The sequence below is a fragment of the Thermomyces dupontii genome (assembly GCF_041956625.1).
Source record: "Thermomyces dupontii strain NRRL 2155 unplaced genomic scaffold VTN31scaffold_4, whole genome shotgun sequence".
NCBI lineage: Eukaryota > Fungi > Ascomycota > Eurotiomycetes > Eurotiales > Trichocomaceae > Thermomyces > Thermomyces dupontii.
Window position 1 is genome coordinate 794,253 of NW_027192310.1, and position 24,795 is coordinate 819,047.

At 52.7% G+C, this 24,795-nt stretch overlaps 7 protein-coding genes and 1 non-coding gene across 8 annotated transcripts; 4 read left to right on the forward strand and 4 right to left on the reverse strand.

The window, feature by feature from the left end:
• Positions 1–466: 466 nt before the first annotated feature.
• VTN31DRAFT_4791 (uncharacterized protein) lies at positions 467–3,101 on the reverse strand (the record flags this gene model as incomplete). The annotated part of the gene is made up of 4 exons (XM_069405218.1): positions 467–1,605; positions 1,680–2,857; positions 2,915–2,990; positions 3,047–3,101. The coding sequence occupies 4 exons, from the start codon at positions 3,099–3,101 to the stop codon at positions 467–469; spliced, it is 2,448 nt and encodes an 815-aa protein (XP_069260304.1).
• Positions 3,102–7,253: 4,152 nt separating this feature from the next.
• VTN31DRAFT_4792 (uncharacterized protein) lies at positions 7,254–9,047 on the forward strand (the record flags this gene model as incomplete). The annotated part of the gene is made up of 1 exon (XM_069405219.1): positions 7,254–9,047. One exon carries the CDS (start codon positions 7,254–7,256, stop codon positions 9,045–9,047), a length of 1,794 nt encoding a protein of 597 aa, XP_069260305.1.
• Positions 9,048–12,078: 3,031 nt separating this feature from the next.
• Positions 12,079–12,152, forward strand: VTN31DRAFT_t52. The gene has a single exon. It is a non-coding gene; the product is annotated as a tRNA-Val (tRNA).
• Positions 12,153–12,568: 416 nt separating this feature from the next.
• On the forward strand, positions 12,569–13,974 carry VTN31DRAFT_4793 (mitochondrial 37S ribosomal protein mS45; the record flags this gene model as incomplete). Its single annotated transcript, XM_069405220.1, has 2 exons — positions 12,569–13,105; positions 13,300–13,974. 2 exons carry the CDS (start codon positions 12,569–12,571, stop codon positions 13,972–13,974), a joined length of 1,212 nt encoding a protein of 403 aa, XP_069260306.1.
• A 1,126-nt stretch (positions 13,975–15,100) lies between these two features.
• Positions 15,101–16,251, forward strand: VTN31DRAFT_4794 (uncharacterized protein; the record flags this gene model as incomplete). Its single annotated transcript, XM_069405221.1, has 2 exons — positions 15,101–15,658; positions 15,739–16,251. The coding sequence occupies 2 exons, from the start codon at positions 15,101–15,103 to the stop codon at positions 16,249–16,251; spliced, it is 1,071 nt and encodes a 356-aa protein (XP_069260307.1).
• A 120-nt stretch (positions 16,252–16,371) lies between these two features.
• Positions 16,372–18,869, reverse strand: VTN31DRAFT_4795 (uncharacterized protein; the record flags this gene model as incomplete). The annotated part of the gene is made up of 3 exons (XM_069405222.1): positions 16,372–16,626; positions 16,674–17,311; positions 17,372–18,869. 3 exons carry the CDS (start codon positions 18,867–18,869, stop codon positions 16,372–16,374), a joined length of 2,391 nt encoding a protein of 796 aa, XP_069260308.1.
• Positions 18,870–21,503: 2,634 nt separating this feature from the next.
• Positions 21,504–22,496, reverse strand: VTN31DRAFT_4796 (uncharacterized protein; the record flags this gene model as incomplete). The annotated part of the gene is made up of 4 exons (XM_069405223.1): positions 21,504–21,977; positions 22,033–22,155; positions 22,211–22,366; positions 22,428–22,496. 4 exons carry the CDS (start codon positions 22,494–22,496, stop codon positions 21,504–21,506), a joined length of 822 nt encoding a protein of 273 aa, XP_069260309.1.
• Positions 22,497–23,894: 1,398 nt separating this feature from the next.
• VTN31DRAFT_4797 (uncharacterized protein) lies at positions 23,895–24,607 on the reverse strand (the record flags this gene model as incomplete). The annotated part of the gene is made up of 2 exons (XM_069405224.1): positions 23,895–24,310; positions 24,376–24,607. 2 exons carry the CDS (start codon positions 24,605–24,607, stop codon positions 23,895–23,897), a joined length of 648 nt encoding a protein of 215 aa, XP_069260310.1.
• Positions 24,608–24,795: the final 188 nt, after the last annotated feature.

The window sequence follows — 24,795 nt, forward strand, 5'->3', positions numbered from 1 at the left end:
AGGACTCGGTGCTTGTAGGCCCTGTACTTTGAGCACTGCCCACAAACCATCCCAATCAAAACATTACGGCTCTAGCATGTGTTTTAAAAGTAAACATTAGCCTATATAAAGGGGAAAATCGCTGAAGGCACAAAACAGAGTAGTAAACATTCCCATCCAATTCGTCATAGGAACGGGGTCGACAGGCACAAAGATACATCACCCAATCAGCAAGGAGTCAATAAAAGAAATGTAGCAAAACTGTATATACTTGAAGCATGACGGTCCTCCTGTCCTGTCCCAAGTGATCATTATATCCACACCCATGGTATCACGATCATACAAGGGAATCAAATGAAAAAGGATCGGATCATGTCCAAGAAATGAAACAAATGTCAAAGAATGGCACCAAATCAGGTGATACAAATTGCGGTTTTCTCATAAAGAGACCATGAAGAAAGAAAGATCAAGAGAATATAATGCTGTTTTACCGCACCATATGCTGCTGCTGTTCATACAACAACGGATCCTCGGCAGCAGTCACCTTGTCCCGATTGACCGTCATCAGCGGGTCGGCGGCTCGCGGAACAGGCCCAGTGACATCGACCTTCTTCGAGGCCGCCAGCGGTGCCCAGTTCCTGGTGTTCGCGGTCGGATCGACCAAGCCCGGGTACAAGAACGTACCCATGAGGCGGCCAACCGAGGTCTGGTTGAGGAACAAGCGAAGTCGGCCGAAGTTAGAGCGGCCGACGCACATCAGGAAGAGCATCTGCGCCGCGATAAGGCCGACCACGAGGCACGACAGGAAGGCCGGAACGCCAAACGCCCACTGATAGCGGATGACCTTGTTGTAGTCGGTCACCGAGACTTCGCGCGTCTCGCCGGCGGTCGGTGTCGTCGCGCGCTTCTCGACGGAGTTCCGCGAGTTCGACTTGGAAACGGGCTCGCTGAGCCAGCCGCGCGTGCCCACCACGCCGTTGGCTGCAAGATCCGTCCAGACCAGGTCGATGATCTTGGACGTCGTGTTGGGCGACTTTGACAATTCCTGCCACTTGGCGTACATGCCCAGGTTCGATGCGGCGGTGTAGTCCGCAGTACCTTGGACTTGGGGATCCAGCTCGTCGAGAGAATAGACTACCCCGAGCACCAAGGTGTGGAAAGTCGCGCCGGGCAGATTGTAAGGCGAGTTGAGGGTGGACCGTATCCCATTGTAGTATCCGGGGAGCCAAAGAGACTCTTTCTGAATGACCGAGATATCGCTGCGATCCTTGTACTCTTCCGATACAAGACCCCAGATGGGTTGCCCGTGTTGCAGCTCCATCTGTGTGTTCTCCACACCCCAGAGTGGCTTGTCTTCATCCCGATCGTATTTCTTGTCCTCAATCTTCTTCACCTCGAGGCTCCTCAATCCGTCCGTGCCATTGTACATGAATTCGACCGTTTTGATGACCGCCTGGGCTGCGGACGCGCAGCTGTAGAGCGGGATTGACCAGCGGCTGCCGGGCTGAAAAACCAGAGACGGGCCACCGTCCACGCGACGAGCCGCTCCATAAACTTGCCCACAGACAACACCGACGTTGGTAATGTTGGCAATATCGAGCCCACCGGCACCTTTGCAAAGTGTTGCTAGACAACATCAAGTTAGCCAAAATGTTACATCACGCGTCATTAAGCACGTTTGCGAAGATGGGAAAACGCACAAACATCAGTAAAGTTATCCGATGTGATGTCGAACGGATTGGGGTATCGAGATTCCTTGGATGAAGTGGAGTTGCTCGACAGGTTCTTCGAAAGGGAGCTCTCCAGGTCCAGGTATTTGCCCCACGCCGTGCTCGTGAGGAAGGAATCATAAGAGATTGTGTTCAGGAAACGCAGATCCAGCGGGAATGTTTTGCCAACGTGCGAGTCCAGATACATAAACGGCCTTTCGTGATCCTCATCGCGCGGATTGGTCACATTGAGGTAGACCATGGTCAAGACGTTGCTCAACCAGGCCGCCTTGTATGCCCGGTCCCAAAGCTGAACATCCGACTGAGAATTATAGCGGTCGTAGGTGGGATACTCCCGGATCAAGTTCGCAAAGCCGCCGCGATCCGTCAGCACGAGGTTGCTCACTTGGCCGCTGGAGGCGGAATTGTTCAGCTCGAAATCAAGCGTGAGATTCGTATCGACGCAGGTCGTGTGAGGCTCGATGAACAGAAGGTCTTCGGTCCAGACACTCCCGTAATCGTTGGGAGACGGGGTGGTGTGGTTCCGAAATCCAACGCCAGCGTTCTTGGTGTCCACGATCAAGCCTTCGACGGGCTCGATGGCGTCGTTGAGGGCCAAGATTTGCAACTGCCGATAGCGTCCCACAAGATAGTCTTCACCGTTTTGGATTTCGCCATCCTCATCATGCACGATATTGTAGGTCCGCCACTCAATGTCCCAGATACTGGACACAGTCGGGCTCATCGAAGCAAGACCGCTCTCGAAGGCCTCGGTGATGTTGCGAGGAATGGACATATTGTAACCATTGGGATAGGACACTCGGCCGGAATCATTCCTGATCACGAGATCCTGGCCCGGGCAGGCAACTAGATTGTATGCGCCGCACATGCGAGTGAATCCTAGATTGCTCCGTGCCGGCGTCCCAAATCCGATCGCGGAGGTGTCCGGAGAGTATCCAAACGGCCGTTCCACATGCCAGACTGTCGGCCTGATCGTGTCGTAGAGACCCATGGGCGTCACAATCGAAGCAATGGCAACCAGATACGACGCGATCCTTCGCGACCACGCGCCATATCGGACACCGCGCGACACGCCGACCCTGGTCTCGGAGTCGGTTCGCAAAAGTGTCGGCCACTTGGAGGCGAACAATTCTCGAGACACCACGGTCCTGTCTCCAGGTTAACATGCGCTGTCCGAAAACGCGCGTCGCAGACCGATTGCCTACCAAGTTGTCAAGGGACTGGTCGAGCGGACCACGCCCACCACGATCAAGGCCGTGGCATGGGGGATGAATACGCGGACTGCGCAAGATTGTTAGTGATAGATGGTTCTCATCCAGCTCAACCGGGAGGCTTACCAACGAAGACGAGCAGGGCAATGATGCCCGATACGTAACCTACGGTCAGGGCCATCTTCCCGGCTCGACAACGACGATGTGGATCGATTCAGAGCCGCTGAAGATTGGTGCCCCGGATTGGCGAGTCTCAACGAGGACCTGCGAATGATGGTCCCAGACTCGTCTGTTGAGTAGGTTAGGGTTAGGGACCGGCTTAAAGTTGTTTCTTTTTCTACCTTCAAACCAACAGGGCCGCAAACGCTGGTACATATATGTCTGGATGAATCTAGCAAAGTTTATCTTTGTTCATGTCCAAATCCTTTCTCGTCATCGGATCAGCAATTGTTCTCGTTTTCGGGAGCGGATCATGCAAGGCTGAGGCTCAATCGAGCTAGGGCCAACAGTCGACTGCCCTAGTTTGGAAATTGACCGATGTTAAAGTGGCCCCAGAAAGGATTCTAATCGCACAAACTTCTCCCATTCAGCCTGGCTGCGGCTCAAGAGTGGACACTCCGCAAGTCAGCATCGGACCGCACCAATCAAGCCGCTGATCAAGATCGCGATAATCTCGTATTCGCAGATGACACATTCGTCCTCCACGGTCCACCATCGCTCTTTGGCATTGACATGGCTCCAATGATCCTAGACGCCTTCGTTGAGAGTTCAGGGGGATCATTCTGATTCATCGTCTCTCCCGAAGATGGGCAGCCAGGAACGGCTTGGCGAACTTTGGTCCAACAGACGCTTAGGCCAAGGGGAAAGTGCGCATGCGACTGGTGCATGCACTTGTTAACTAGGTTAGATGCCGCATTTTGCCTGCAAGACCTTGACAAGCTCCGAGTTTGTGGACCGATTCGCGCAATGTGTTTGGCTGGGGACTCGATAGACTCCAAGCCACTTCACCAACCACTTTGCTACCTGCGAGTTTGTGACGAGGGCGGAATGGAGGCTATTTTGCCGAACTGCATGAACTAACCTCAATTGACATTAGGTATTAGGTCAGTGATTTTTGCCCCGCCTTTGAAGAATATTACAATTCCAAATCTCTCGCCGATCAAACTCTATTCCACGCTGAACACCAGGCGTCCAAGTCGGATGTTGACTCAACAAGAACCTGACTGCGACCTCGAAAGAGCCGCATCACGTCTCGCTGACACTTGAGAGTTGACAATTGACAAGCCCCCGACATCGCCCACTCTCGCTTATCGAACGTGTCCAGAACACCAAACTCAGCTTGCTTGTGACGCTCTGCCAACTAACCCCAGCGAACTTTGACTGAAACCACGGTTCGCATCCAGGAACAACCAGTCGGGACGCTGTGTCTAGTCTCTACACAGCCTTCGCCAACGGCTTTCGTTACAATTGCCCACAATCGCGAAGTACCTAGATATTCAGCAGGCTCGTCCCGTTTCCGCCGCACCGCCATACAAAGGCGACAGGCACGGAGCATGCTGGGTGGTGATCATCCAGAGTGCCTCCAGTCGCTCGTCAACTGCTGTGATTCTGACATTGTTCAACCCGTCAAGTAATCTTTGGACTTGAACGATTCCAATCGAAATCGCCAAGACCTGGAACTGCACATTGAGGAACAAGGTCAAAGTCAAGTCAATATGTCCGGATCGTTGGTTACTTTCTAGGTAGCAAGTTCTGACAACTATCTCGCACACATTTTTGGGTGATTTTCAGGTTCATCGCTTGAATGGATGAGTGTGCTCTGATTTTCTCCAAGAAAAAAAAATAAGTTTCGGCACTGTCACATCATTGTGTGGGTGGATTGTACAATGGGCATACGGAGTACTTACACTAGTAAAAAAAAGTACACTGACGTTAGGGTGAGTCACTCCAGGAAGGCTTCACACTTTGGGAAGTTAGGGCTCTGACACAAAACCCTATGGTCATATGACCCTCGTTGCCTAATGTTGCCTGAAGCATCCTTTGCGGTGCCGACAACGGACAAACAACCGCTCTGCGATTCAGCGGACCGTTGCTCAATCAATTCCGAGAAATTCCACAAAAAGTCCTCGGCACTTGGGACAGAGAAGAGTGCAAGCACACACTCTGTTCCCACACATCAATCTGTTTTGCAGAGAGCTACTTTCAGCTTACCAGGCATAGTGTTGTCTTTTGATTCCGGCAGTAAAATATTTGGTGATGGCATAGGTACCGGCTACCCCATTCCGTCATCAATGGGCATAACATTTGATGAGAGCCATCGTGCATTTCATCTACGGCTCCGATCTAACTTGCTCTGTTCTGCTGGGCTTCATTGCTGGGGTTTGGGATAGTAGTTACCAGAGGTATTTGCGTCGCGGTAGGATATTGTCCACCCGCCACTTTCGGGAAATTCGTTTCGCGATGACCGTCGAACGCTCTCCTCTCTGTTTTCTTGGGGACTCAAACTATTGGAGGTTGATGTCTGCAAGACCTGAAGAACGTTTTTGGTGTGTTTATCCCGGAATGACCGGATTTCGCCATTAATGAGTATTCGTGATAGGAGAAAACGTAGGCTGCAATCTGCTCCGAATCAGTTCGCAGGCCGATCGCTGCTCCCGGCAGAGGCGATGCGAAGAGCCCGTTGACAGTTACTTCTGAGCCAGCCTCGCAAGAGTCTCCGTAGGAAGGGATCACGAATCCGGCCATGTTCTCCTTCAGTAATGCTTCACGCACACCAAGCCAACGTTCAGATCAATCACCTCAGTGTACTCCCACTGAATGTCATATTGTAAGGTGTATGTAGAATGTATAGAGACGTACTTTGTCGCGATCGCGAAACGACCGAGAATTGATATGCCGTCCACCTTGGCTGGTCCGGACTGTCTCTCGAATGATGACGAGAAACAACGATGAATGGCATAACTCCAACGCAAGGCCAGAAGCTGCCCCACTCTCCAGAGCCAACAATCTTATCGCACATCACTGGGTCCCAAAGTCCCAACTGATAAGCTGACAAAAGTTACCGTACCATTCGTGAAATACCGGCCGCGGAAATCCGGGCGATGTAATTTACGTAGTCATCGTAATCCTACGTAACGGTACGAATTACTTACAATCTTGGACATATCCTTCACCCACCCGATCAAGGCCAGGAGAAATTCCTCTGTACATAATGTGCAACCTCATTGGTACAATCTCATCCCTAACCTCTCATCCGTACGTTCTCAGTTCCATATTATCTCATCTTTGATTCTCAATTGCTTGTGGAAGTGTCGACCAGGCCGTTGCTTGAAAAAGCTATGAGTCTTGGCATGACATTTCGGGCAATCAATCGACCATGTGACTGGATGGTCTTGCGCAAATTAATTATTTGCAGTTCCCCACCCATCCTGATATGGAACCGGTTTCTGTCCATTCCACAACCCATCTGCCATCTCCACCCAATTCGGCTTAGTCTTTCCCATTCCCACGTTCGCATGCGGAATTGCCCACATCCTATTGGCTGAAAATTCTCACTTTCCTCACCTCCTTGGAATTGCATTTGGTTCCGTAATCTCATTGGTTGGAAGCTGTCCCAAACGGACTTAGTGTGGACCCACTCCAAGCTGCTTACTCAGCACGGTGGGATCGACAAGAGCAAAACAGAGGCCTCCATCCCTGGTCCTGGCAGAACGGTTCCTTGGGCTGACCAGTGTCCAGCCCAAGGCCGGTGGCCTCCGTGCCTCAGGCAGTCCACCCAAGTCACCGGCTTCGTCCAACCCCCAACTTAATCCTCACTCTCCCCTATCTCCATTCTCCATTCTCCCTTTCCCCTAATTCCTCTTCCACTTCATCGCCATCGCCCGCTCTTACTGATCTTCTGCATCCCCTTTCCTCCCGGGCTTTCGGTACTGGTCGCATTCATCCACAGGTCACCTCTTGCCCGTCACTTCTCTTCGGCGTCCAACACTCGCGTGTCATTTTTTTTTTTTTCGCCTACCGACCGGGGTCTGGATTAGGCCAACTTTCAGCGCGAAGACCACCAGTCGCATCCGCATACTCCGCGCGATTTATCAATCCGACCGTGTCGCATCATTCTCCTCGACCATCGAGTGGCGACATCGGTCTCTGACGGAGTTGTCGAGGGTCGGTCGCGTTCAGAACAAATGCTCGCGTCGAGTACGTAGGCTCGGTCATTGTTGATTTCGCCATCGATTCTTTGTCGCGCCACAACGTTGTTCCATCCGCGCTCGACTCTCCCTGCACAGCCGTACTGTTTGCGTGCGGACACGCGACCGGCGCTTCTCGTGGAGGCATGGTCGGCAGCGCGTCTACCCAGTCGAGCCGCACCAGTCCCGGCTCACTCACCACCACTCAGCCCACCACGTCCGTTTCCTCGAGCGCGTCGCCGCCACCCACGTCCTTGACGTCTTCGGACGCGTCGGGGGCCATGAACGCCCTGGCGACGACCACAGCGACCGAAATCTCTAGTCCCACCGCATCGAAACCGGCGTCAAACATGGCGAACCCATTATCGTATCCGTTTTCTCCTATCGGCCCGCCCGGGCCGCTGGACGGACTCAATCCAAAACGCCGGGGAGAATCGGAGATGTCGCCACCGCTCAACGGCTTCAATCGACCCGCCGCGGGCGCTGCCATCCTGATGCGGAAACTTCCCAAGAGCACGAGTCGCGAAGCGCTGCGCAGCATGCTCCTCTTCGCCAAGGACTTCGTCGACGTGGACTTCGTCCCGTCCGATCGGCCGGAGGACGCCAATTTCCTCAGCGCTGTCGCGCGATTCGAGACCCTGGCCGCTGCCGAGGAAGCCCAAGCGATGCTGGATGGCAAGCCGAACACAACCAATGAAGCCAACATGATTGTTGAGCTCTATCCAAGTGCAACGATCCCAAACCGGCGCAACACCATTGATCACCCTGCTGGGCGGGCACCGGTCTCTTCCGGCCGGCAATCATCGCGCTTCAACGGCACCTTCCAGACTATGACGAACGGCGGTGCGACGGCGTCGCAGCCTAGCGCCGGGGACGGCCTTCCCGCTCCCGATACAAATTCGCGTCTGCATCGCATCTTCTCGCCGCAGTCGCCGATCGGGAGTGGAATTGGGGATCTTCCGCGAGTGAGTGGCAAGTCTGTCATCGATCAGGATCCCGACGAGGAAACCGGTGAACTGCTCAAGGATCCTGTCGGCTATGCGCAGAATGGGCACAATGCGTCTATGTCCATGCCGCGCCGCTCGACCAATCCCCAGATCCCAACTTCGCGATTTGCCAATCTCTCCCTGTCTACCAATGTCACGTCTCCACCCGCGAACAACTACTCGGCCGGGGGTCGTATGGGACCCGGGTCGAGCATGCATCCCGCGATGGGCGGCAACCCGTCCTTCCACTTCCCGAATCAGCACAATCCTCGACACAGTCTGCCCGCAGCCAACCCCAATGATCTCAACCCGCCCTGCAACACGCTCTACGTGGGCAACTTGCCTCCGGACACCCAGGAAGAAGAGCTCAAAGCACTCTTCTCGAAGCAGCGCGGTTACAAGCGGCTGTGCTTCCGTAACAAGCAGAACGGGCCCATGTGCTTTGTCGAATTTGACGAGGTCGCCATGGCCAGTAAAGCGCTGAATGAGTTGTACGGTTACAAGCTGTCCAACAGCGTCAAGACGGGTATTCGGCTGAGCTTCTCCAAGAACCCGTTGGGCGTGCGAAGTAACCAGAACAACAACAACAACAATAACAACGCGAACAACCAGAACGCTTTGAACTCGCAGAATGCCGGTCATATGCACGGTTATACTGGACACGGTCCCATGTCCAATCACATGTTCTCCACGGCGACCGGGCCGCCTCCAGGCCTGTCCGCTCCGCCGGGTCTGGCACACCCCATGAGCATGCGGAATGGCGCCTTGCCACCTCCGGGAAATCCCATGTCTGGCGGCGCAGCTTTCAACGCCAACAATGGACTGGGTATCCGTGCAAATGGGTTGAACACTTTCAACAACCCTTCCCTCGGTCCTGGCGTCACCAGTGGCATGGTCAGCCCAGGAATTGGTGGCTATGGCAATGTGTATCCGGATTATATGATGGGCCGGTAAATACGGAGCAATCTTTATTCTCGCATCTGTGTGAGCGTGCTTACAAGGATCATGTCTGCTATGGTTGATGATTACTGGGTTCTGGCGCTTTGTGGTTTCAGGGAGTCTATGGCTTAGAGCGGGCATTGGAGGCCACCTCCTGATCATCCATCTTTCTTCCCTTTCTTCACCGGCCCATGTTCTGATTCTTTTACCGTTATTGATGATTCTTGATTGCGTTATTTTTACCGGCTTGTCTGTTTGACTTCAGTTGCGAACGGCTGCATCTGGCTCATGCACCGCCCCAATTCTTCAGATCAGGTTGAGAGTTTTTGCTTCCTTGCGATCCCATGCCGAATTTGTTCCATGATTTCCCCCCCCCCCCCCCTTTTCGATTCCTTTTTTTTGCAGCGAAAGCATCCAATCTACGGCGTATCGAGTCTTATGGATGAAACCTTACGGAGGAAAGAAACATGGGTTGGCTGTTTCTATTTATTGATGTTTCTTTTGATTTTTCTTGATATCCCCCTTTGACAGCTGCTTTTTCAAAATGTTCCTGGCACTGCCCTACCAGCTCATTCTCCGTCTGGGCTTTCATTGTCATGCTACTTTCGCCCAGTGAACAAGCCTTTGAGAATGTGGCCTGGATGCCTCATGACGCAGCCTCGCATCATCATCGGCGCATATCATCATCTTCATGTGAGAAATGGCGTTATTTTTCTTTTCATCAACCTGTGAATCTTCTGGAGGAACTTCTTTGATGGCATATGGCATCGATCATACACACTGGGCTCCAAGGGTTATTCTCTCTTCCTCTTCTTCTTGAGAGTCCCGGTATCATTACCCTTGCTTTTACTTTATCGGCATGTTTGACGGAGCAAAGTTTGAGGAATATCATGAAATCAAGGAATACTGGAGAGAGCATTGCGCTGGGTCCAATCATCCGCATTGAAATTGTTATCATGTGCTTAATTAGCCCTCCTTGTCTTAGAGCAGACTGCCTTCTCTCGTTAATGATGATTGAGAATAATAACAGGCCTCATACTTCAAAATGCACTAATCATGAAACGATCAACTTCTGGATTTGTCGAGTGTGAGAAAGCGAGTCAATTTGCCCAGTGTGTTGTATCAATGATGATATTCTGCCTCAACCGGTTCAAGTGTAGTACTTCACTCTTGACCGTGGCAAGCAATCCCGGTGAGAAAAGCCGGAGTTCTATTTGCCACGTTTTTCTATGTACCTAGAGGTACTACCTCTACCTAAGCATGGATCTTGGAGATGTAATTCTCGGAGATTTGAATGCATGGCCATCCACCGAGAATCGTCCGAAATGTGTAAAATTTCACTTCGGTACTTTTATTCGTGAGTACGGAGTACATATTGCTGTACTGCACTGTCGCCGCCGGACGAGCAATTATACCTAAGAGAGAGATGGACCAAGCATCGACCTAGAGGTATGTTTTTGAATTGGTCCGATGGTTATTACAACCAACAGTGATGATTTTTGGTGATGTTGGGAAAACCTGATGAAGGGCGTAAAACTGAAGAGAAGAAGAAACCGAGGGAAAGGCTGCCGAGGAAGGTTCCAACTACTTGTACTCTTAGGGCAATATTGGGAAACTGTTCAGGAATGACAAGAAACCCAGAACCCATCCTCTGGCTAAGTTTCGTTATCTTGTACGTAACATGATGGCAGTAGGAGCAGCTAAGCCAAGGACGCCTGCAGTCAACTGGCCCATGACTCGCGCAGTGAGTGAAGGTATGGAATGGGTCGCTTGACTATCTGGCTGTCTGGTGACTTCTTGAAATGGGAGACCCGACTATGTACAGAGCACGAGCACTCAGATTGGGTTTGGGAAGCAAGAAAGCGTCGGCAGGTAACCAGCACCGTTCAACTCTGCCAGGTCTGACATGAAGCTCCTACATTCACTGTCCCATCCAGATTTCACCTTGGTCGATTCTCAAGACATTGGCTGTAGACGACATGGCGGCGGGTGTCATTTGTGGTTATTTATATGGCAAATAGTACCTGTTGTCAAAAGATAGTACGCGGATCCGATACTCACTATTCGAATAGTTATCATCTGAATGTTGTGCCTCCGGCCATCGGCGCGGGACTCGCTGCCTTCATCCCCGGTCCACTGCTTGTACCGCGTCAGAGCGGCCAAGGCTCTGGCTTTGACGCTGGCTTCAGCCTGGCCTGGTATCAGGCACCGGTCTCCTGCACAAACAAGTCTGCACTGAATCAGGATTTGATTTACCTACTGTAAGAAGATAAAAAAGGAGGGAAAACCGACAAGACGGTGATCCTTTGGCCAGACGCCGTAGGGAATGCCAAAACCTCACATGAATATTCGCGAGACAGGCGTCCTTTGAACCACTGCTCCAGCTTGACCTCGGGATGGACATCGTAGCCGGCCTTCTCGAAAGCGCCGTAGACTTCGTCATAGTTCCGGCGGAGCCCGGTGTGGTTGAGACTGCCCTCTGGAGAAAATGGGCCCCGTAGCCGTCACAGTCTTGGTATTCAACCCAACCGCCGGGCTTGACTGATTGTCTTCTGTTGGCAGCCAACAAGGTCTCTGTAACTTGTTTCTCTGGCCAGTGCCTGGTGCCTTTAGTTCGTAGCCTGCTAAGCTTCATATTACATGCGCAAGTGGATAAAGCATCAGGGACCAAATTCTAGGACACCATTGCTGCATCTCTGCCAAAACTGTTAGCCCCAACGGAGGCGGTAGCCTTTGAAAGCACTTGTGATGGTATGGGTTGTCTTCCGTTCTCTCTAAGATTGAACAACTCGCGAGAAGTTGTGCATTCAAAGGACTCGACTCACGCCTCACGGTGGCCCGGATTGGCCGCTGCAGCTGCATGTTCCTTTGCAGGTCACTCCATTTGCCAATCATCGCTGCCTTTCCGACGTTTTCCGTCGAACTAAAGGGAGGACTCCTGCTTCCCAGAGCCTGTTACCCTGACACGAAGCAACCGGTGAGAGCAAGTGCGTCTAGGGCAATGAGATTACGTGCAAAGTAAATCTGTGATGCATGCCAGAAAGTTGGCTGGTTGGCGTAGTTGGTTATCGCGCCTCGTTAACACCGAGGAGGTCGCCGGATCGAGCCCGGCACCGGTCACTTTTCTTTTTCACACCTGGGCATTTTCGATTATGGTATCCTTCAATCATTCAGCTGAAATTTCTTTCTACTACCTACAGATTACTTACTGTTGAAGGCTTGCTGGTTGGCTTCAGGGCATTGCGCGCTCTCCGCCGTCACTGTATGCCAGGAGAAAAATCATGTGCCAAGTAAAGTAATTAGGTTACCTACCTAATTTGGATTGTGAGTATCTACCAATCGCCATTCGGTGGTCACGTGTCGGACACTTGTAGAAAAGCTGAAAAACTTCGTTTTGATTCCTCTCTGCAGAGACTGGGTGGAAACCCCTTTACACTCCGCGGCCCAACTTTTTTCTTCTATTGTCCGGTCCGAATCCAAGTCAATTGACGGAAATAAAGTCATTGGAAGAATAATTCAGAGAAATTTTATCAGCCATGCCGCCGCGGATACGGAACACGAAGTCTCTTGTCTCCAGTCTGGCATCAACGAACCCATCATCACCGCAAATCTCTTTTCTTCCACAGTTTTGTGCGTCAACATGTCTTAGCTGCAGTGCACAATCGTCACGTCGACGACCATTCTCCTCAACGCCGGCTTCCCAAACCCGGCTACGGGAACGAATGTTCGAGTGGCTGAACGGGGAAGGGGCCGCCCTCAAACACCATATCCCCGGTAGAACAAACTACTTGACGGACTTGAAGAACCGCAGCCGGACATCCAGCTCCGGAGAGGATGGGGATTCGTCGGCCGGCGGCAATGTCGAAGGCAAGGGCGGGAACCGACCGTTCCCACTGAACCCATATTTCGTGAGCGAGCCCATTCTCAGCGAGGAGCTCCGCAATGCCATCTATGAGAAGGTGGTTGTGCAAAAGCAGGATGTGCGGACAGTCAGTGCGCAAATGCACGTGGATATGAGGCGGGTTGCCGCGGTTGTCCGACTCGTTGAGTTGGAGAAGCGATGGAGAGCACAGGTATGTTTACACCGCGTCGGTGTATTTCTTCTCCTTCTTTTGAATGATGAGCAATCGATTAGTCTTGAAGACGCCAGTCATCACCATTCCCAGCTGGAGCATGGTTTACCGAATTACAACTCTCTGACGCTTGTTTTGTTCTCACACGCATTTCGTCCAGAACCTTTTGATATGTGATGCTAATGTTCAAAAAGGGCAAACCTTTGGCGCTTCCATATGCCCGGGCTGTTCATGAGATGGTCCCGACGACTCCTCTGGCGAAGGATGGCCAGCGTCAACCGCCGCACGAGTCGATCAACGACCTTCCTGTGAACCGCCTGACAGACCCGCAGATCTTGTACCCCGTGTCGGAGTCGCGTCAGTTTACGCGGGTAGATGCAGGTCGTGTATTTTCCGGGGCTCCGGCGATGGAGCACGGCAAGGACAAGATTGAGCGGCCGGAGGAGCTGGCCATGAGCGTCGACCCGCGGGAGCTGGAGCGGGTGGGCAAGGGCGAGAATGAGCAACAAGTGCTGCTCCCCGCGGACGCACGGATTCCGCATCCTCAGATGATTTCGTTCGAGCGCGACAAGCTCGAGAATCCAGGAGAGGCCGCGCAGCGCCGGGCCCGGCATGAGGAACGGCTGCGCAAGTACGCCGAGGTGGAGCTAGAGCGCAAGCGACGGCTCAAAGAGCTGGAGGAGAAGCGCACGATGAAGGTGCAGCCCGAAGGCGCAAGATTCGAGTACCGGTTCAAGGACGTGGTTGTCAGCAAGGAGACGGTGGGCGAGGATGGACGTGGCCATGCAGCGCCGGGGCATCGGTATGGTGTACCGAGCGAGGACCGGAAGCGGGGCCAGGTCAAGATTCCGACCAAGGTGGAGGTGTAATACTATCATTCATCTGTGAGACACACTGTACAATACTCGTATTTTTTTTTTTTCATCTTTGAATCTGTGGCTGTGCCATGACGCGAAGCATCGATTCAAACCCATCGCTAAAAGGGGACACGTAGGGCTTACCGCGGCGAACCCAGGGCCGCGATGCAAGTATATTCCCCGGCGGGGAACGAGTCTCGATCATCAGGCCTACGGGGCCAAGGATTACTTGCATCGGTCTTCCCCCCTTTCTGTGTGTTTGCCTACTATTCGAAAATCTTTATTCAAGCGGCTGCTGCGGCAGCTGTTAGGTACTGCCTGCGAATTCGGAGTTGTATAACCTGACCTTCGTTTCGGCGGGATCGATCCTCTAATCTAACTACTGTATGTACTGACTAGTCTTTTAGCTTGTCTTCTCCGCATGTTTTATGTTTTCCAAAGTCGCGGCTGGGATCGAGATTGAGATTGAGATCGTTTTGTGAAACCTCGATCCATAAACCCCGTCTTTAATGTGAAGATTTCGTTTACGGATGCACCTGCTTTCTGAGCTCTTTACTCTGATAGGCATGTAGGTCAGAAAATCTACCAATCATTTCCCTGGATCTTATCTGTTAGGTAACTGTACCTAGGTATTACCTATCTTCTAGGTATTATCTTCTAAACTCACTTGACCTGGAAAATAACGGTTACTGGCATTTCCTACACAAAAACGCAACATCAACAATTAAGCCATGATAATGTCCCAGGCACCAAAAACGTCTATACTTGTGCGTGTTCAGCAAAACCCGGTATACGATTTGCCAAAACAAAAAAAAAAAAAAAAGAAATGCCAAGTGAGAAAGGGTTAGTAGATTCCAGGGCCCTCATTGGAGACGAGTTGGTTTCCATAGGCCGGACGAAATGGAAATCTGTCTGGCTCAAGCACCCCCCGGACGATCGGAGTCGATTCTGCAGATGTTGACAAGCTGTAGCCGGATACTTGTATTGATTGCGGGGTCGTTGGGATGAATAAGATGGAGAGATAAATGGATATGTATACTCCTCGTTTTTGTTGCTTTTTTATCATACCAAGCATGAAGCTTCTTCAATTGAGAAAAGAAAACATCGTGTATCCTAGGGTACCTACCTATCAAACATCATGACATATTCTCAGCCCTCCGCTACCTTCTCATCATCCTTGGATACTATTACTACTACTACTACTACTGCTACGTCTGATGGAGCATTCCCCTCTCCATCTCCAACGACAACAGCAACGACGATCGACACTCGCTTTGGCAATGGCAGTGACAGTACTACCAGTATATTTGATCTCCACGTCGTGGACATGCCTCTTCACGCATGGCCACCGCCTTTCAACAAACAAGAGCAAGAATCGTTGCCATCATCGGTACAAAAGTCCGAGTCACAAGAGGATGATGAGGATGGGGGAAAGCTTGGTTTGGGATTCATTCCCTGGGCGCTGCCGCCTCCGCTTCCTCCTCTCTCCCCTCTTCCGCCTCCTCCTCCTGCTACCGGTGGAGGTAGACGTGATGATGATGATGATGCAGTGGTGCATTCGGAGCAGCAATCACTCAAGACTATCACTATCGATGGCCATCCAACGACCATCGACGACGGCATCGCAATCAAGACAGAGAGCAGCCAGACGAAGAAGAATCCATCACCCTCGACAACAACAACAACAACAACACCGGTCAGACAGACATCCCCTTCCCTTTCTTCTCAACTGCCCCCTTACCCAGCAAGCTGACAATAATCACACTCCCCCCACAGAGCCCACATGGGGATCAGAGCAAACAACAAATCAGAGACCGCGACCGCGGACCTACATCCACCAGGATAACCGGGGACACCACCAAAGAGAACGACCGCAGCGATACCAACAATGATGGGAATAGCGACGCAACTGCCCTCCTCCTCAAACGTAAAAAAGCCGCCCACAACGCCATCGAAAAGCGGTATCGAACCAACATGAACGCCAAATTTATGGCCTTGGGCAACGCGATTCCTCGACCGGGCCATGCCAACTCTTACAACAACAACAACAACCACCCCGATTCCTCATTAACAACCCGCAGATCCGCACTGCATCATCATCAGAGAGAGCAGAACAAGTCCGAGATCCTAACCAATGCCTTGGCGTATATTCATGATTTGGAGGATCAGAATCGCCGGCTGCAAGGGGAACTGGCGTTGTTGAGAGAGAGTTTGTGGGTGACGACGATGACGATGACGACGACGGCGACGGGGATGGGGATGGGAACTGAGATGGGGTTCTGGCGATGACCATTTGGATCGAGTGATTTGAGTTGCAGAAGGAATGAATTAGCAAATGAATGCATGACTACTAACTGGGTATCAAGTAACGATACAAAAGAGAATAAAGAAAAAAAAAAAAAAAGAAAGTCATGAATCCTCCGTTATCTTGTTTCGTCCTTTGCTGGCTGCCCGCCGCTCGGCATTGGCCCGTGATGATGACCGTGAATGTGATTGATGTGGCTGCTGCCGGCGCTGTTGCCGCTGCTGCTCTTGCTGCTGCGGCCACGATGACGTCCCTTCGTCCGCGTATCCGCGCCATTTGCGCCATCCTTCAAAGTCAATCAGCGCTTGCATGCATCCCCATTCCGTCACTTTTTGCTCGAGCCATGGGAATCCCACCGGCTGTTCAAGTTAGCCAAGGTTCCCGTTGATACTAGATAATGGCTCACCTTGGTCAAGAAATCGTTGCAGCCCGCCGCTAGCGCTTCATGTCGATCGCTTTGCAGACTGCTTGCAGTCAGCGCGACGATAATCACAGGACTCTTGAACAGCGACCGGTTCTCGAGGATATCCTCTTGTGGGATCGAGTCCTCCGCCGGTCGGTCTTTCTGCGCCTGGGAAACGGTGGTCTTCCCCGAAGCCTTTTTGGGAAAGACGCCGATGCCATTCACCCGTTCTAGTCGCCGAATTTCCTTCGTGGCTTCCAATCCGTTCATCACCGGCAGTTGGATGTCCATCAACACCAGATGGAACCCGCCTTGACGCCATTTTTTAACCGCCACTTCGCCATTTGGTGCGCACTGCCATCGCACGCTGAGCCGCTTCATGAACGCTTCCAACAGCTTCTGGTTGATCACGTTGTCTTCGACGATCAGAACATTGATCGGCGGGACCGTATCCTGAATCAGCCCACTGAACGGGGCGTTGCCGGGCGACGTTATTTTTCTGCTTCTCCGTCCCGGTCGGGGCGACGCGGCCCGAGTGACCGGCTTTGGCGATTCAGGCGGAGGCGGCGGCGCAGGGGGCGTTGGCAACGATGTCTGAGAATGAGGAGCGGTGGGCTGTGAATTTACACCAACAGTTGAATCTATAGAAGTCAGCACTCATCGAACATTGTAGATATGAAAAAAGAGAAACAAAACCTCACCCTTCGCCTGCCCAGGTGAATTTGTCACATGTCGCGAAAACGGCGGCCGTCGTGAGGGCCGGGTGGTCCGACTCCCCGGTGACGGCAACGGAGGCACCTTGCCGGTCGTCAGAACGGATATCGAATGGGGCGGTTGCTGCTGCTGCGCCGACGCGCCGCCACTGCCGTTCGAACCCGGCTGACCCGCAGCCGGCGGCGTGCTGACCAACGTCGGCACGGGCATCAGTGGAAAGTACTCGCCGTGGTCGCCGGGCTCGGCATGATAGTAGTATGCCTGGCGTGGGGACGGCTTCAGCGGGGTCCGGCGCTGCGGCGCCTCAATGATCAAGGCATCGTCGGCCATCTGCCCACCGGGGTAGTACTGATCCAGAAGGGCAAACAGCGCCTCCTCCGGGTTCAGTATCCGCTCCGGAAACACCTGCCGGCTGGAGCCTTCCCGCGGTACAATCCGCACCATCAGGTCCGGCGCATCAAACTGCTTGCCCAGCGAGTTTGCGTATTTTCGTAGCACATGGTCCCGTAGTTCGTCGACGATGCTGTCTTCGGGCAATGTGATGAGCGTCGCCGACGCCCCGGGTCGTTTGACCCAGACCCGTCGCTGCGGCGTCATCCGAGCCGGTTCTGAGGCGACAGCCTCTTGTCCGGATTGCTGGTGCTGCGGGTGCTGCTGTTCCCCTTTGCTGGCCAAGAGCCGTTCTACGAGGTACTGCTGCGATGGAGCGAGTAGGGATTGTTTGCGCGTAAACGTCTGTTGGCCCGCGCCGCGGGACGACGATTCGCCAAATGGGGACCGGAATTGCGGGGGTTTTTCCACAATGTCGTCCTCAGCTTCCGCCTGCGCCTGTGCCTCGGCCTCTCCTTTTCCGCGCTCTTCACGATTATGATTGCCGGACTGGTCGTCTGCGGTTGGTTGAGCCGCGGGAGCACTGATCTCGGTCGAATCCGGATTCCGGGTCGAAGGGAAAGCAGCAGAGACAGAGACACCGTTGCGACCGCAGAAATCACACGCCGATGGCGACTCACGCGGTGCCACTACCACCGGGTCGGCCTGGGTCGACCCGGACGCCGATCCGCGGCGTAACAGGGGCAGCCGTCGCCAGCGTCGCTCGTTGGGAATGGTGTTGTTGTTGTTGGCGTTCCGCAAAGGGGTGGCTGTTGTTGATCCTCCTGAATCGTTGCTGCTCTCGAACCGGGTTTTGCCGCACGCGGAAGGTTCCGTTGGGGGCAACAGGGACGACGACGCCGAGACGGGCCGTTGCTGTTGCTGCTTCTTTGTCGTTGTAATAGTCGATTCTGTGGAGAAAGGACTCAGAGGAGGAGGTTGATCATCCTGGTCGGCGGGCACGCGCGGGCCAGCAGAAACCTGTTGATTACTAGACTTGGCTGGGTCCGCTTGCTCGACTTCTGGCTCTGGGTCGGGGTCGCAGTCAGGGCGCGAGAGCCGGCGGAACAGGGACTCCCTTTTGGAGCGGAGGCGGTGGGCAATGCTGTCCGCCATGGTCTAAGGGATTGTCTCTTGTGATCTTGGGCTCGTCATGGTTCGAGACGATGAGGTTCTCAGCCTGGAGTTCTGGACTGTTTGTCGCTGCGGTTTCTAGAGGTAAGTCTAAGAATTACCTTGTATGGTATTACGCGTATTAACTTATTGTCTTATTAGGCTTAGGCTAAGTTTTGATTAGGCCAGTTGGCCATTGATTGGGCTAGAAGCCCTGGGACAAGTCTCGCCAGTTGCTGCCAAATCAGCAGCATGCATTACTACCATGTCCATTGAATGAACGCCATTATCTTGGTGCAGTTTATGATATAGTGTGAAATTATATTCATACTTCTTTTCTTCTTGGGCCGTGCCCGGTACTTGATCCAGGTATGCCAGCCGGCTGGCTCTGGAACAGATCCGCAGTCCGCAAACAGGCCTCGGCACTTGACAGATCCTTTCCCTCGTCATAGTCGATGGCCGCGTCACTCTTGCCAATGCTCTTTTCCCGCTGCCGCTCCAGCTCGTGTTCCTCGAGCAATTCGTCCACGGACCGCCCAGACCTCTTCGCCTCGCGGAGCAGTTTGCGGTTCCGAATCCGCCAGACGATGTGGCAGCCATAGATGCCAAATTCCAGCAGAGCCCTGTGAAAGGAATCAATTTTAGCGCGGTAGACTAGGGAGGACAAGAATAGCAACATACACAAGAATGTAGTTGACTCCTCCGAGGATATCGAAAGTGTTCTGGGCAGCTAGGTATATAGCATCCTTGGTTAGTGACTTGAAAAAGGCTCGTACGCAGAATGGGAGACAAGAAAATTAGACGTAGGTACTACCCAACGAGAAAAGAGAAAACAGCGCCCCCAGAGTATCAATGGCAAGGAAGACCCAATCTGAACGATTTGATCAGTATCGAGGATGTAACAAAATCCAGCAAACAAACGGCGGAGACCTTACTGATGCCAATCACCCGGCCGCGCCTCTTGCGGATCTCAAAATAAGGCGGAATCAAGCCCAGGACCAGCATAATCGCTGCGATGATCCCGAAGAACAAAGCAGGCCACGTGGTGCCCTTGCGATAGGGAATCTAAAGAAGCAATTTCTCCATCACCAACGGATCCCCCGGTCAACCCTCAATGGACCGAAAAAGACATACACGAAGAGTGAGAATGAAGAGTGCCTCGAGACCACCGCTTACAGCAGAAGCTGCGGTGACCACAACAAACGCTTTCAGTCGGGAATACCCGCTAAGACCGACAAGTTAGCAACCAACCACAACCAATTGATTAGTAGGGAGTATATTATAGTACCGATCATAATACAAGATCTGACCCCAGGTGACATACGACAAGGCGCCAAAGGCCTGAGGCTGGATCTGCAGCGGGATATTGACATTTTGCAGAACGAGGTAGATTCCCAGGGGCACCGCGCCTGTGCGGAACAGCCATCAGCATTGATACATTATAAACTTAAAGGGATCCCCAAATTGATGGAAGCATTGGTTGAACGTTACAAGTCGCCCACAACAGCATCATGCAGGCCGGCAACCCCTCCGTCGTCTTCCGGCGCCAATTGTACCATATCTGCGGCACCAACTGGATACACCAGAGAATGGTTCCAATCGTACCGAGTACATTTGCCGCGACGGGGATGTCGTTGCCGCTCTCGTTGGCCATAAGCACGAACGTCGCTGTGGTTCAAAGGGAAAGGGGGTCGAGCGACGAGATCCGGATCACCCACAACCCACTGACCTCGACCTCGACAGACCTGGGACAAATCACACGTCTGAGATGATTGACAGTTTTCTTCGAGGCTGCGTACTATGACGAAGCAGTGGCGTTGATTCTAATCCATTGCAGTAACTAGATATTTCTCACCCGTGACAATGCAGAGCCACTTGGAACAGTGAATACAACACGTTAGAAGAGTAACCCTCCCAAACCTCCGTACAAGACCTTTTAAGAAAGGCTGAGGTTACTCGTCGGAAGAAATTCACTACAGTACAATATGAAGATCGACCTACCCGAATAGGCAGGCTAGCGTCGAACGCGGTAGGCCCTACCAATGTTCGGCGGCGGGGAAGCAATATGATTGGCTCGCCGCCGCAAAAACATCCCTATCGCGGGAGCCGCGCTAAACTGGATCAGGGAAATCGCTTGAGAAAAAACGGAACTCTATTCCTGATCAGGAAGCTGGAACCAGATCGGGATCGGACATTTCTGTTAGAGGATCGATTCGTCAACTGTCAAAGTGACTAGGAACTTATCTCTGAATAATGAGTAGATAAACATGTCCATTGCTGTTATGTAAATATCAAAGCCAAATAGAAACAGTGTATTCATTCACAACGCCGACAAAGAAAACACAAGAGGGAGAGAATCATGACACAGAATCCGAAAGTCCCAAGTCACATTCTCGATGCGACATTCTTTTTGCTCCTCTCCTTCAAGAATAAATAAAAGCCAAAAAACCACACTCCCTTAAATGGCTTCAGACACTCATAAATCCAATCCAGAGCCATCAGACCATGACGTATAGCGGAGATAGAGGCACAACGGGTATCAACGGAGAAAAAGTCTTTTGGGAAAAAAAAATATGGAAGAAAAGAAATAAAAAAATGTACCTAGAAGGGAAAAAAGAGGAAAATCGAAGAACCATCTCATAGCAAGATGAGATAATTCGATGGTGCAATACCCGTTTCTCCGTTGGCGCGCCGTGCCTGCCACCATCGCCCGCTGACGTCCGAGACCTCCAGCTCCTCGCCCTTGACGAAGCTGATCTCGTTGGCGTCCTCCGGGTTGGCGTCGTACGAGTAGATCGCCTTGGCTCGGTACGGGTACTCGGTCGGCGCGCTGACCTCGTTTGCTGCGTCCTGATTCGAGAGCCCATATGTGTTGTGCTTGTCGGTACCATCCTCCTGGTACCCCATCATCGAGTTGGTGTTGTCGAAGCCATTCATCTGGTTCGAGTTGTACATCTGCGGGGGCTGGCTTGGAGTCTCCATGCGGCTGTTCGGGTAGGCGTTGGACGTCGGACGGCTCTGGTACGTTCGCTCCTTGTTCAGCGCAAAGGAGTCGATCGTGCGCCGCGAGGCGGCCTGCGGCGCGGAGCCAAAGTAGAAGATCCACACGACCTGACTCTGTCAGAACATGTGATCCGAATAAATACCTCCCAGGGAGAACACTTACAATCACCATGGAGAGAAGAATAAAGCCAGCCGCAGCAGCCTGTTTGGTCGACTGCGACTGATAAACCAGGGAGTTGACCGAGATGGTGGTCACAATGAGGCCGGGCCCGAGATATCCCACAACCTGCGTGCGCATCATTAGATGTTGAAAGCCGTTACGGAGAGTGATGGATGCATACCGCGACGCCATAGGTCAAACTCGTATCCGTTGCAAGCACGACAAATACCCCAACGATACAAACAAACATGTAGGCGACGGCCCACCATGAATAGGAGGGATATCTATTGCTGAGATCATCGATGACGGATGAAATGAACGCGATGAACCATGCAAGCTACCACCTAAATATTAGCCCCGGCCTTGTTTATGCGAAACCCAACCCCAAGTCAACGTACAATCGCTATAGACAGCGTCGCAAGGGCGAACGGGTCGCCCAGCACATTGGCCAGTCTGAAGCGTCCCATGATGGCGGCACTCCCTAATCACGTTCTCTCAAGCTGATCACGGTATACGAGAAGACCATCCAGGACGACGGTCAGGGGTGGCCAAAGCTTCCGTCGCGCACCGTCCGAGGGTGGAGGTTATACTGCGCGAAATCGCGAGGCCCCGGGCCGGATCTTGTGGCGATGGAGGGCGAGATGCGTAACGATCGACGGGGGTGTGGAGCAAAACGCGCGTTCCTGGGCGAGGTTCAGGTAATATCCGTCATGCAGTTGTCTACCCGGAAAATCCAACAGCAAGACCCCGTTGTCGTCGACTTGCCGAATCGTCGAGGAAATCGGAAAAAAAAAAAATAAAAATCAAAACGACGGGCAGGAAAACAAAGTCCGAAAAAGAGCGTGTCGAAGAGATGAAAGGGGCGCGGCAGCAACGGCCAACGAAAGTCTCGGCCTTTCGACAGGAGAACGTCGACGGGGGCTGCAGCGGGGTGGGAATGGAATTGAAGGAAGACACGCAGGCAATGTGAACAAGAGAGGGACAACAAAGGAGGAAAGAAATAAAAAATCAAGAACAAAATCACAACAAAAAAAATAAGGGAAAAAAAAGAGAAGGGGACGTGGGAGGGACGTGGAAAAGGAGGATGGGGAGAGTGACAGGGCCGTTTCAGCTGGGCGCTGTTGGCTGGGCGGCCTGATTGGTGAGGCCGAAAATAATCTCTAGCAGAATCGCCCGTCATGGACGGGTCGAGATCGTTAGGATTTCAGGTCTACGAATCGACAATCTGATTTCCGGCCCCGGAGACTCCTCCCTACAGTACTAATTATTTAGATTAATCTCTACTGGGAACTTTGCGTGCAGGATTGACACCGGGTGGGATGGCCTTATGTAAGCGCCAGCAGTACAGTACATACGATCGATCCGTTGTTCACAATGCCAGTTGACACATATCTATCAGAAACACGGCGCCAGACGGAGCACAAACACTACTACGAGTTGCACTCACTGGAGAATAACGCCATGGCATTCGTACCCTCGACACCTTGTTTGTATTCGCACAGTGCAAGGCGACTTGCCACACAAAACCCTTGCAGCAAAGGGGCGTCCAACGACGTAAGCCTGGCAAGCGCACAGGGAACCCTGCCGGCTGCCCTCCCCAGATGCGAGGAAGTTACTGTACTAGGATCCAGTCCGGTTCCGCCACCATGGAAACGTCCAGCAAGGAGCCCAGGTAGATCCCGGGACGCAGTGTCCCGCCCGAGTCAACCGTTCCGGCTTTCGCAGATCTCGAATCGGTTGAGTGTACATATCGCGGGATCACCAACCTCTTGATCCCGAGCGAGAGAGCAAGGGCGCAGGGCAATCCATGCGATATAATCCCAAATTTCCAAAACCCCCCTCGCCCGGTCTCCTCGAATTTTTGCTCAAATCTCCTTCTCCCGCCTCTCCCTCACCACCTCTTGCCTCCTCACCCCCCTCTCCACCCTCTCCAACCGTGCCTCCCACTCCGCCCAACACTCACTATTCCCCAACAGTCCCAACTCATACCACCTCTGCAACAACTTCGCGCTGCGCGCACGTAGCTCCGAGATCTCCTTCGCCTGCTGGTGCTGTCTCTCCGCCAACCTTGCCAGCCGTGGGCCCAACTCGATCAGCGCCGCCGACGCCTTCGCTTCCGGGATGGGCAGATCCTTCAACGAGGTAAGCCGTGATGCGGTTTCGGGAAACGCAGACGCGTACGACAGGACGATGGATGCGAGGTGTTGTGTGGTGAGCCCCGGTGGGATCTTGTCATGGTCCGTGGACGTCGTAGTCGAAAACAACTCGGGGAATCGCGTGTCTGTTCATGCGTCCAATTAGTGAGGAGAAGTGGAGATGGGGAAAAGAAAACAGATATAGACGTACGTAACTGTAATACATCCCGTACCACCGGCTTCCGAGCACTCAGCGCCTCGAGACCCGCCTCGAGTCGCGCCAGGCGACGTGCGACCGTCTGGTCGAGCGAGTCCGGCCGGGGAGCAGGAGTTGGCTCCCCGCTCCAGCGCGTCTCACCGGTGAGAAGGTATTCAAGTCGTCGGAGGCGAGCTTCGAGGAGCTCGATCGTGGCAGAGGCGACTGCCTCGCGTTCGAGGGACATGGTGGGTGATTATTTGGGAGGTTTGTTGTTGTTCTGCGAAATCATCAGCTAAAGAAAATAACCCTAACTAGTTAACTAGTTGAATCATGAATCTAAAATCTAGGCCAAACTTGGCATGCCCTTCACTTGGACTCGTACTATGTATGCTTGGAATTACTCGACAATGGATTCCTGCGAAGCATTTACAA